This window comes from Hemicordylus capensis, chromosome 1 (genome assembly GCF_027244095.1).
Source record: "Hemicordylus capensis ecotype Gifberg chromosome 1, rHemCap1.1.pri, whole genome shotgun sequence".
NCBI lineage: Eukaryota > Metazoa > Chordata > Lepidosauria > Squamata > Cordylidae > Hemicordylus > Hemicordylus capensis.
This window is the reverse complement of record NC_069657.1, coordinates 386,648,697-386,662,212: the sequence shown is the minus strand read 5'-3', so window position 1 is coordinate 386,662,212 and position 13,516 is coordinate 386,648,697. Positions and strand designations below refer to the sequence as shown.

The following is a 13,516-nucleotide window of genomic DNA, read 5'->3' as shown; positions in this document are numbered from 1 at the left end:
CCATACCTAAGAAGATCAAGCACATATGTGTTCTCCAGGGGCAGGTCTCCTCCATACTGGTGCCCCTCCTACTCATCCTATACCTGCATAGAAAGACAGACCTTGACAACTGTGCCATCACAAGACTTGGTTCCCCAAACTATTCCACAGCCAACTCATTACCAAAGGACATCGACCCCCATCGGTGTGCCTGCTAAGGAATCAGCCGTTCCTGCCATAGTCTCTCCTCAGACCTCTGTCACAGCACCAGCCTTGGATGTGATTGGCCCCATGCCTCCGGAAAAGATTTTGCAGTCATCAAACTCATCTACAGACTTGGATTCGGACTCCAGTACTTCCGCTTCTGATCAGGATAGCCCTGACTCCAAACGTAGGAAACGGGAAGGTGATGTAATCCCCTCTCCTCCATCGGGGGACTTCAAATCTTTTCCCTCATATATGTCAAGGATGGCCAGGTCACTTGGCATACAATTGCAAGAGGAGGTGGTACCCTCTTCCAACTCCCTTTTTGATGTGCTGGCCAACGGGACTTTGAAACTAGTAGCGCTCCCGATGAACCAAGCTTTACTGGACATTGCTAAGAGTTTCTAGGAGCAGGCTTCTATGGGTACACCTACTTATAGGAAAGTTGAGAATTTATGCAGAGTTCAGTCGGAAAACTCAATGTTTATGCGGAAGCATCCTGCCTTGAATTCAGTAGTTGTGGAGGCACTGCAAACTAAGTCCAAGAATAAGCTGCTGTTGACTCCCATGGATCGGAAGGGGCACAGATTGGACTCCATGGGTAAGAATTTGTACTCTGGCTCATCTATGCAGATCAGAATAGCAAACTACCAGGCTTTTATGTCACGATATAACCACCTGATATGGGAGAAACTATCAGATCATCTGGAGTCACTCCCGTGCTCCAAACAAGAGACTGTCCGCTCCTTACAGAAGGAAGGATTTGAACTGAGCAAACAACTATTACATACCTCTAAGCACTCTATGGACTGTGCAGCCAGGTCTCTCACCACGTCGGTCTCACTACGCAGATATGCCTGGCTCCGTTTGACTGTCTTGAATACGGAAGAAAGAATGCACATTGAAGACTTACCCTTTGATGGGTTAGCCTTGTTTGGGACTCAAATGGATGAAACTATGGAAAGAGTGCAGAAGCTGCAGAAGACTGCCAAATCCATGAGCTTCTCATCCACATCTTCCGCTCCTAGGTTTCGTAGGCAGTGTTGTGTGCAGAGATCTTATCAACCCCGTCAGTCAACGTCTCAATCCTATGACCAGTCCTTTCGCCAGTCCCAATATGCCCAGTACAATTCGCAATATAAAAAGAGCCAGTATCAGAAGGTCAAGCAAGGTCAGCAGAAGCCTAAGTCCACGGCCTACCAAAAGAGGGCATGACTACCCCTGGACGGAGTCAAGATTGAGACCATACCTGGACTGTTGGGAGAGTATTACATCAGACTCCTGGGTCCTTACCATTATTCGGATCGGCTATGCCATCAAATTTTTGGAAAGACCACCAGACTCAGGCAGAAAACCTACACCAGCAAATCCTATCCTAGAAGAGGAAGTAGACACCCTCTTACAGAAAGGGGCAATAGAACATGTCCCCTCACATCTGTGTGATGGCCTTTTCTCCCGCTATTTCACCGTCCCAAAGAGAAATGACGGCCTGAGACCAATCCTAGATCTACGTCTCCTCAATACTTATGTGCGGTACCAGTGCTTCAGAATGCTGTCACAGAGATTCTATTGCTTCTTTCGCAAGCAATGTGGTTCATTTCGATAGACTTGGAAGATGCATACTACCACATCTCGATATGCCTGCAACACTGGAAGAACCTTCAATTCCAGGTGGGCGAGAATGCATTCCAATTCAGGGTGATGCACTTTGGACTTTCCTCTGCCCCAAGGGTTTTTACAAAGTGCATGATCATCATAGTTGGACACCTCCAAGAGAGAGGTGTTCAAATTTTTCTGTATTTGGACAATTGGCTGCTGTGTGCGAGGTCCCCAGACCATCTCTTGCAAGACCTTCATATGACAACACTTTTGAAGGAGAGTCTTCGTCTGGCTCTTGACTGTTGGCACTGGGCCCTGTCTCACTCCATCGAGCTCACAGCAGTGCATGTCAAGGGTCTCAACAACTTCCTGGTGGACAAGTTGAGTCGAATATGCAAGTTGTCCAACGAATGTCCCACGTATTCCATCGGTGGGGATTTCTGGAAGTGGATCTTTTCGCAAGTGAAGTGAATCGACAGTGCCACGAGTACTACTCCAGAGCAGGCAAGGAGAAAGGGTCATCAGGAGATGCCTTTGCGACGTGCTGGAAGGGGAAGCTTTTCTACATATTCCCTCCAGTTCCTCTTCTTACACAAATCCTTCAGAAGCTGGAACTCGACTCAGCTGACTGCATACTGATAGTGCCTTGGTGTCCGCGTCGGCTGTGGTTCCCACATCTTCTCCACCTCTCTCGCTGTCAGTTCATGAGACTTCCTCTCTCCCCGATGTTGTTATCCTTACAAGATGGCCAAATTCTTCACCCAGGCATTCACACACTCCGCTTGACAGCGTGGAGGATCCTGATACCTGGACTACGGAGTTGAAAGAAGTCCTCTCGGTGTGTAGGAAGCCTTCTACCATGACTTCCTACAAGTCCAAATGGAAACGCTTTTTGGCGTTCATAATTGCACAAGAGATCTCTAATCCTGCTGATGTCACCATACCAAACATATGGCCGTACCTTTTTGATCTGAAAAGGTTGGGACTTACTATGTCTTCTATAAGGGTCCATTTGGCGGCGGTCTCAGCTTTTAGGGGCTTTGCTGACTGTAGCCCATCCCTGTTTGAACTTAGGGAGGTTAAGCAGTTTTTAAAGGGCTTGGCTTATGTGCACCCAGATGTGCCACTAGTAGCCCTTACATGGGACTTGCCGCTTGTCCTCTCTTCCCTCATGGGCAAGCTATTCACCCATGGTGACATGATCTACGCATATTAACCCTCAAAACTGTGTTTCTGTTTACCATTACATCAGCAAGGAGAATGGGGGAGTTATGGGCTTTACACTGCGACCTCCCGTACCTCTTGTTCCACAGATAAAAAGTTGTGTTAAGGGTGGACGTATCGTTCCTACCCAAAGTGTTTTAAACCTTTCATGGGTCCAAGCCTATTACTCTGCTGGTTTTCTTCCCTGACCCCACTACACCACTAGAACGTAGTTGGCATGCCCTGGATGTCAGAAGATCATTAGCGTATTATGTAGACCGCACCATTCAAGAACACTAAGGCCTTGTTTGTGGTTTATGGGCAGCATCATAGGGGCCAGAGGGATTCCTTACAATCCACTTCAGCTTGAATTGTGCGAGCAATCAAGCTAGCATACCAGGTGTTGGGGGTGCCTCCCCCAGTAGCTGTTAAGGCACATTCTACTAGGGCATATAAGTGGTAGGGCCACTTCTATGGCCTTTGACAGGGGTCTGTCCCTGGCTTCAACCTGCCAAGCAGCTACGTGGGCCTCCCTGTCCTCTTTTGTCAAACATTATGCCTTGGATGTTAGGACTTGCCAGGACGCTGCCATTGGAAAATCTGTTTTGCAAGCAGTATTTCAATGATATGGTTCACTGATACATGGAAGTAGTTCTACGTTTATGGTTTATTCTGCTCAGTTTATTGTTAGTTTGCATGATAATTTTTAAAAAACACACACAACCAGTACCAAACGGATTTGTTCCCTTAACCACCCTTTTTCCTTTGCTCAGGATTCCTTGATGGATGGTTTGGGGAATTTGTTCCTTGTCTCAGGCTCTGCCCCTCCTCCATGGTTCTGGATCTTGCTATGCACCCATTTGTGTAATGGACAGAGACCACTTAGAAGAACTGCAGGTTGCTTACCTGTAACTGGAGTTCTTCTAGTGGTCATCTGTCCAGTCACACACCCACCCAGCCTGCCCCTCTGCAGAGCCTTAATTGGCGGACTCTAGAACTGAGGAGGAGGTAGAGGGGCATTTGACTAGTGTAATGGTGGAGAAGCCTAGCTACATATCTGAAGGCAGAAAGAAAAGATAGATCAGCTTGTGAGTGAGTGTTCCGGAGCCGCCTTCATGCAGGCGTGAAGCCCATCTGTGTGACTGGACAGATGACCACCAGGAGCACTCCAGTTACAGGTAAGCAACCTGCAGATCCTGTTCTGTTTGTGCAAAACTTTGGTCATTTGTTTTACTGCCTGACATCCTGACTCAGTGACATCCCCCACCTCCCTGCCCCCATGCTTCCGCACAAGAATGCAATCATTTTGAAACTTTCCCTGTGATCTGGAAGCACTCTGTTAGAGCGGAAATGCATCCCTGGCCATCAGACTGTTTCCACTCTTAACAGAGCACTTCCAGAGCGATGAAATAATGTTGGTTTTGTGCAAGAGTGTCTGCATGTGTTCTGGTGTTTGGAGCATGCAAACAACATTAGTCAGGATGACAGCCACTGTGTATAGTAATTTTAGAATACAGTACAAGAGAACTTCGTTAATCATGGGTCCAGCACCTGCAGTTTTGTGTGTCCACAGTCTGGTAATGGAACACCCAACCTCAGTCTATGTGAAAGCCCCCGGCAGAAAAGGGGTTAAACCCATGTATCCATGGGTCGGGGGTAGAGGGAAATGACTCGAGAGGTCATTTCTGACCACCATTTTTAGTTCAGGAGCCATTGGCTCATTCTTTGAGAAAAACAGGGTGTGTGTGTAATTTTCGGCCCATTTCCAACTCGGGGGCGGGGGGGCATCCTTAAAGGCAGTGGAGCATGGTAGGGCACTTTATTTGACCTATTTTGTCATTTTGGGGGCAATTTTTGGCGGTATGGGAACCTAACCCCCCAATTTACATTTATTCGTGAATTCACACACACACACACACACCCCGGAACGGAACCCCCGCAAATAACAAGGTTCTCCTGTATATGCAAAAACTACTCATAGCAAAGTTAAACAGTAAAATAATGTTACAAAGTATATGCAAAATAATTTTCCTGAGACTACCTTCAAAATTCCCTTCCACAGATGATGAAGATGGTATGGACTGCATGGACAATGAAAGACGACCACATTTCCCTCAGTTTTCCTATTCTGCAAGTGGACGGGAATAGCTTGTTGTTTTGTTCAGCTGCTTCACAGTCATATTAGATTTCTCACTGAAAATGATTCCTGAACATCACCACCAGTACTTGCTATTATTTAGCAGAGCACTTTCAGAGATCATTCCAAATTGAACAAGTTCCCTTCCTGCCCAGTCACTCTCTTTGATTTATCTGCATGACATTTTATATTGCTCTAAGGTCCCCTGCTGTTGCTGCTGTCCACTGTCTCAGCATGAGAGGAACAGCAAGTGCAATCCAAAACCGTTGTGATGTTAAATGACAAATTCTCAATGGCGCATTTTGTGCACAGCCGGTTATCTTTCTCTTATCTTCTCAGAGCAGAGGATGAAGGACATGTTGTTCTGAGATGTATTCCTCACTTCTTCTAGAAGACAGGTCAAAATTCTAGTCAAAAATGGCATCGTTTATGATGTTTCCTCACATCTGTTTGAGCTGGACAGAACTGCGAAACATAGAAGGTGGTGTTGTGTGTATGCAAAGCTTTTGGTAGGCATATCATCACTGGAATCAGATTTGTCATTAACATCTGGATGAAAACATTCAGGAGAAGGACTTATCATTGTTAATATATATATAAATATATATATATATAAATATATATATATATAATTTTTTAATTACTGTTGGATACTATACAAGAAGCAGAAAAGCTGGGATCACCTGGCCTCCACTTAGACTTCCAGATTCATGTGCAATTATGGAGAATGGAACCCTTAAAATGCAAGAAATTAAGGCATAAAAGCAGCAGTTGAAATGCAAGTCTTATAATTTGCATCAGATAACACCTCTCTCATCCTTTTCTTTTTCTTTGTTGATATGCATCACCTTTGGTGGCTGAAGAATATAGACAGGCATAACAACATCGCTTTTCACCAAAATTTGTACACCAAGGTAAACAGGAGTTTGCCTTAAATGTTTTTGTTTTTTTTAATTTTGAGTTTGTGGATTAGTTTTTTTCTTCAGGTGTTTTAACTGAATATTTTTGTTACACTTCAGTAGTATTTATTTTTTAGTGACAACGATCGTATGTGTCATGTTTGCAAATGCTGCTACATCCTAGAAGAAGCTTACAACAATTTATTTTGTAATGTATGGAAGGACTGTACAAGCTGAACAAAATAATGCACTTTTTCTCTCATGTGACAAGAATGTTAACAAGAATCTGAAAGTGAACCTTGTACTTTGAATTGGGTTTCTGTAGCCGAAACATTTCATTATGGTAAAGTGAAAATCCCAAAGCCATGTATCCAGAGGATTTGTGCACTCTCTACTCAAGGTGAATGTAGTATAGGAGTCACTGAGAAATTCAAGTTTATATGTCCTTAAGGATTATAAAAACAACACATTATGCTGTTGCAAACAATAGATTATATTGTTGGGAATCACCATTTTTAAGTGATGTTTGATCTCTGGCCATGACAGACATAACATTGTCAGTGAATTGAATTATCTTTCCCATAATATTTATTAAACAGAATTTCTGAATTTTTTAATTGCGTAATTTAAAAAATAAACACATGGAGGGAAGGGAATCTGTAATACAGCCTTTGGTGCTGGGAGTTGGGATTTTCCAAATGAGCCAGTAAATGTAATAACAGGGCATGCCAGTGGCAATGACATCACAGAATGCGACTCCATGAGATTATCATGGAAGTATCTTGGCTTCACTATATTTTCAACTCCTGTAACAAACTGTGATTTAGCCAAGTATTATGATTGCTGTGTATGAATGTGTACATGACTTTTGAGAAGAAAATAATATTTACATGCGTATGTCTCCGCCTCTTGATGCTGAAAATTTAGATACCCTCAAATGAAAACCACTGCAGGCAGTGGAACATACTGGGGTTGTTAAGAGGCATGTGGGCATTTTATTAAGGCAGCTAAGACAAACACATACTTTCCATAAGCAAAGTAGATTTCATCGTATCTTTGCACCATGACAGGTCATGATTAGTCTAAACCGCTTGAGATGAAAGAATTCAGAATAAAACTACAGCACTTCTTGTTAGATATTGTGCCACTGACATAGTATGGGGCTATTAGACTGACTCAGGGGCTAGACCAAACTTTAGTTTATGAGCAGTGCCCCAGTATATTAAAAGTGATCACATATTCACTATGGTCCCAATACAAAGTATCTGATATTTAAGGATCTGTTCACTCACCCAATGAACTGCGCTATCAGTCGTAAAGCATTAGTTATTCTTTAGTGTGGGGAGGGAGACGGAAAAGCTCACTAATCCCACTCTCCAAGCAAATGATTAGCACTCAGTGGATTCTTAAGACCTACAACAATCTGTTAGTTGGATCTGTGCTTGCCTGATCTAGTAAGGAGCAGGGCATGCACAGCCCTGGTGCTAGCGTGGTTTCCCCTTCCCCACATAATGCCATTGCAAGCATGGGATCTGCACATGGATCAGTCTTGAAGAACTTGAACAAATGTGCCCCTCCATGGCTTAAAACATGTCCGAATTAGGCTGGGCTGCAGTTTATGACAGTTCTATTTTAGCTGGCCCCTATCAATAGAAACATCCTTTTAGATATAATAAAATTATCAAGCTATTATATTTCAGTATTAGAATACTATTTTATAGAAGCTGTTAGTGAACTGTTTGAAAACCATGCAATAATTAATTGAGATGAGGGGGGTCATTCCATGGAATCCTACTTTACATTGGACAAGTATAAGAATACATTCTACAATCTAAATTTTGATATATATTGGCCACACGAGTTAATATACACCTTCAGATAGAATTCCCATTCTTTTGACCAGGTTAAAAAAGATAGTGGCCCAAATCATTTCTGATTGGCCCATACTGCTGTGAGGGCAAGGTCACACATATTTAAAGTTGTGCACCAGCACTTAAGGATGTAAGTTGCACTTCCAGCGTGTAGGGGCACAAGTTTAAATATATGCACTCTTGCACAGATTCAGTGTTCCCTGTAACAGGGATTCCCGGATGTTGTTAACTACAATTCTCAGAATCCTTGGTCAAAGGCCATGGCAGCTGGGGATTCTGGGAGCTGTAATCAACATCTGGAAATCCCTGTTACAGGGAACACTGAACGGGACTGCCATGGCTTCCTTAGATGCCTACAACAGCAGTATGAGCCAATCAGTGTACTTGTGACTACACCTGATTGATTTCAGAACTGGTGACACATTGGCTGGGAACATCATGTAGTAAGCTTTCATTTTGTGAACTGGAAGTGTTCTTTAATATGGACAAATCATATGGACAAAACAGTTTTGTTGCAGTTGCTCCCTGCACTGTAATAGGGTGCATAGTTTGTCTTACGTGGTTGCCTCCAGCTCCTTTTCCAGTGGACATTAATATAACAACTGGGTTATTAGGTGTAATCTGACAGCTCTTTCTACTGCATGATAGTTTGACCTCCTGATCACATGCAGTTTTCTCTGTTTGCTACTTGTTTTTCTCTGTTTGCTTCCAATCACCAGTTATGTTTTGCCCAATATCATAATGTTAGTCTTTAAATGATAAATAGCATATGAATGCCTCCGGGGCATTTAAGATGTTAAAATGTTACTCTTTCTGTGGTTCCTGGCACCTCCAGAGCAAGGATAATTTCAGATGCAGATCAGATGCACACAAACATACATTTTCTAGTAATCTAGGATAGTATTACAGGAAGCTCTTAAATATTGGTGTCTTGTGTGGGGGTGGGGAGTCCATAATGTGGTAACACATGTTTCTGTGGTATTGAAGACAAAATACCATTTCTTTATCTCTGTGGCACAGACTTCACTGTGGCATTAGGAAAATCAGTCCATTGGTCCACCCACTAGTATTGTCTGCACTGACTGGCGGCAGCAACTCTCCAAGGTTTCAGGAAGGAATTTTCCCCAGCTCTGTCTGGAGATGTCAGGGATTGAACTTGGGACCTTCTGTATATAGTCACACTGGCTGACACTCTCTGCAGGGCTACAAAACCAGAAGTAGCCCTGCAGAGATGCAAAAAGACATGAGCTTTACTGCTCTATATTATTTATCTGTAGCAGATGGTTTTTCACTCCTGGAATCTGTCCATGAAGATCAAACAGCTGCCCCTCAGGGCCAGATTATAGGAGTTTCAAACTCCTATAATCTCACTAGCCACCTAATGGTGCAGCAGGGAAGTAACTTGCCTAGGGAGCAAGAGGTTGCTGGTTTGAATCCCCACTGGTATGTTTCCCAGACTATTGGAAACACCGATCTCAGGCAGCAGCGATATAGGAAGATGCTGAAAGGCATCATCTTCAGACTGCGTGGGAGATGGCAATGGTAAACCCCTCCTGTATTCTACCAAAGACAACCACAGGGCTCTGTGGTCACCAGGAGTCGACAATGACTCGACGGCACAACTTTACCTTTACCACTTCCATGACCACTGGGAGGAAGTAATAGAGCAGTTAATTTCATGTTATTTTGTGCCTCTGTAGGGCTGTTTCTGGGTTCGTGGCCCTGCAGAGAATGTCAGCCAGTAATTCTGCACTGAATACCAAGACACAATACCATGTTTCTTTTTGGTAGTGTTCTTTATTTACACCTTTGCATCATGTGAAACATAGGCAGACTTTATCATAGTGCCAGTATTTCCCCTGTAGTCTAAAAGTGGAAGTTTTTGTTGCCTTGAGATTTGCAAATAGCTTCTGGTTTGTCAAGCGCTTGTACCTCAGCCAGCCACCCATTCAATCTGTAACTGCTGTGCTGAATGCCTCATAGGCCTGGTTCAAACATTGCACTAAGCCATGGCTCAGTGTTACATGAGCAAGCCTAAGAGAGCCATGGGTTCATGCATTCTCCCATCACCTTCTCTCTTCCATGGGAGAAGTGTGACAGCTTTTGCTTGCACTATAAATGAAACACAGTTCCATGCTACGTACATACCTGAGAAACTGCAGTTTGTTAACTAACTAGAATTAGAGCAAGGCAGGATATCAAACCAGGAACAAACTATGGTTGATAATTCTAGCTTGTTTGAATCTAGTTAATTAACAAGTCACAGTTCCTAAGTTTGTCTGTAATATGAAACTACAGTTTGTTTTGAAGTGAAAGGAAAAGCTTTCATTCTCCCCTAGTGTTCAAGAGAGGAAGGCAGGCTTGTTTAGCATTTAAATGTGTGAGGCTTTTATCTGAACCAGTCCATAGTGTCAGGAAGACCATGCAAAATGTGAAATATTTTAAATAATAGCATATAGACATTGTTCTATCAAATTTCAGTATCTGTCATGGAATTATAGAGAACATAATAGTCCTGCTGCCTTCACTTGGACTTTCTTTGCATTATTTCATAAGAAGAAAGGGCTTTCAAATGATACCTAACTTGGCCAATATATGAATACACTGTATTAACATTATATTCACTGATCAGAAGTGCTGGACATGCGAGCTGGGGGAGAGGGGTGCAGGAGCACCCATATACAACCCATACGACAGAGGGCAACACCACAGAAATGTGGACCACTGATTTGATCCAAATCAAATAACACTGCTCTACCTTTCTAATACACATTTGAATTACACATGCTCCCCGAACATGAAAGAATAAGCTTTACCATTTTAAATTCAAAATTAGAGTACTGCTCTGAATATTTTTGTTCTGTCAGGAAGGGTCCACATAATTGGAAAAGAAATTATCAATATTTAACATTGCTACAAATTGTGGGTGGGGGGGACAAGTTAACTCATGTTATTGCAATAGTAACTCGTGTTGTCTTATGAGTAGAAAAATTAAAAGTGGCCTGCTGTTTTGTCAGCTACCAGCATTTACTTTGGTATTGTTGCTTGTACAACTATGTAGCAAGATGTAACATTTAAAGGCAAACCTTTGAAATTAGACATAAAAGAAAAAGGACACTTGAGCTCATGTCCCTACATGGAATGACCCCTGTTTGCTTGGAGCTCAGTCTCTTCAATCTAGGCTCCCAACATTGTAGTAAATCATAAAGCTGTGGCTGAGAGATGTTCATGCAGCTTCTCTTCTGCTTCCCCACAGCTTCCTCTGAGTTAGGCTAGAACCTGAGAGGAGTTTTGTTTTTGTTTTTTTAACAGAGTATATTTCAGACTTGTTGACTCCAGCTTGTACTGGCTTCCAGGATATGCCATGTGCCCTCTTGTACTGCAGCCATCTTTGAGGAAATAGGTCATTTCTGTTTATATTTTGGCAGTTTTGCACACAGCTTTGCTTTCTACACTAACGATTCTTCCAACACATTTCTGCTAATTACAGAGCATCTATTCCAGTATTGTTTTGTAATTTCCCACCTTTTTTGTTTGCTTCTTGAAGCTGGCAGTTCTTGCACGGGCCATGTGCTTCTCCTAGAGTACAAACGTAAGGTTTTTTCCTTACTAACTGCAGGGTCTCTATATTACACCTCAATGTACACACTTTGCTGCTACTGTTTGTACTGTCTAGAGTAGAATTTCCTTATCTTGCTCCTGGTAGTGCATTACAGGCAAGCATGAAATGTAAAGTATTTATTTAAATAAAAACTCTAAATTGGTAATTGAATTACCTCCCTGTAGCTTTAGAGTTTGTCAAATTTCTTGACCTTGCTAGTTCTTTCATTAGACCCATGACAGATCTAGTCATATGGTTAAGGATATTAAGCAGACACTACAAACCCAAGAAACCGTATTACTGTTGGTCATACTTAAACTGTTTATTTCCTTAAGTATATGACCCACAAGGATGTGAAATAACTACAACCGTTTTGTACACTGTACATCCTTAGTATTTTTACACGTATATGATAGGGATGCACATTATTTTCCTTCGTACAGACAGCTTAAATAAAGCACTATGTCAATCTGCTACTTATGTGTTTATTGTTGTTGCTTTTGTTCAAAGGTGCAAGCATGTGCATAAAGGTTGCCATAAAGGAGTTTTTAGTCTTATCAATGATTGTTTAGATAAAAGCAGCTATTTATCCCATGAAAATGGTAAATAATAAAGCAATATCTTTGTAATTGCAAATTATTGCAGATAAAGTGTTTGTGGTACAGTTTAGAAAAGTATGAATTCTAATATGCAGCTCATATAAAAGAGGTCCTAAAAGGGTAATACTGAACTTTATTCTAACAATCTATATGTTTTCCCAATCACACAGGTGATAAAAAGCTAGATAAAGCATGTGCATTTTCAGCTGATTTCAAATATTCGTATAAACTATTGCAAAATCACTCTAAATGGATGCTCTCCTATATGGAGATTCCTTCTTTCAGATAGGGCTGAAAATACTGGTCCCCATGATGCACAGTGTTATGCCTCTGAAATGCTGTACCTGGGGCTGCTGCAGCGTCAGAACACTGTCCCAACAGTGGTAAGACTGGGCGGTTGCATTTGGCAGCGCAGCGTTCCTGCACTTTCCCCCATTGTTGTGAACAGGAGAAACTGCTAAAGTGCTGCCTGATCTTACTAGTATTGAAGCTGCCTGATCTTACTAATGTTGAAGCTGTGTTCTGCCTCTGTAGCAGCCCCAGGATGCAGCATGATAAGAGACGCCACATTGTGCAATATGTTGGCAACCATAACTAGAAACAATTTTAAAATGCAAGTTATGTGTAAGGTACTCACTTTCCAGAGGACTCGGTCTTTAAAAAATTGAGGGGAAAGGATACAGGCGTCAGAAGGAAGAGTGAGATACAGGGTTTGTAGAGAGGATTGCTAAGAAGGAACATGAAAATTGGAAATCTAGGATATGGGTAAGGAAGAGACAGGTTTTTAAAAGGGATAAACGAAATGGCAAGAGCATAAAAGTTTATTTTAGAATGAAATTCAAGGTGTAAAAGGGCAGAGAAAGTTTTAAAATGACATTATATGATGAACAACAAAGGTTCATGATGGGCATTTAGAGAAGAATAAGGAATTAAGATGACAGATTACTGTAAGAAAGCTGCAAATCGTGATGTCTTCTTTTTCAGGAGTGTAGATATACATTCAATTTCAGATGTGGAGCCATCTTGGAAAATGCACAAATTATTGTGTAGCAGTAGGGGTGTTTGGAGATTTGATGATCAGATTGGGGCCAGACTGAATTGACTCAATTAAACCAGAATCAAATTTAAGTCTAGTTCTGGTCTCATCAGCTGAACTGGGGCCAATTTGAATTGGCCCCAGTTCAACTATTGAATCTTCACTTTGGGCCCCCACTGCCACTTCCCTGACCCAGACACTTAAAGGACTTGGGCAGGAAGCAGGTTGCTTTATTTTTACTTCTGGTGGCAAGGGAGAAGCAGTGCTGTATGCTTTTAAAAACACTTATGTCCCCCCATATTCAAATTAGGGAGTTCTTAAAAGCACAGAGGTGGTTCCTGAATCAAATAAATACTGATTCATTTGCCTATACAGCAACCATATTTTT

General features: G+C 42.1%; 1 protein-coding gene across 7 annotated transcripts in view; it reads left to right on the top strand.

The window, feature by feature from the left end:
• The window catches only part of AKT3 (AKT serine/threonine kinase 3), a 357,028-nt gene that overhangs the window by 307,608 nt on the left and 35,904 nt on the right, over window positions 1-13,516 (top strand). For 6 of the 7 annotated variants that reach the window (XM_053301802.1, XM_053301817.1, XM_053301762.1 and 3 more), the window contains one exon: window positions 5,048-11,969. The exons of the other annotated variant lie outside the window; for it this stretch is intronic. In XM_053301802.1, coding sequence (XP_053157777.1) covers window positions 5,048-5,133 — 86 coding nt within the window. In that variant the 3' untranslated portion in view covers window positions 5,134-11,969. Of the gene's footprint in view, window positions 1-5,047; window positions 11,970-13,516 lie in introns of those variants that run through there. 7 annotated transcript variants of the gene reach the window in all.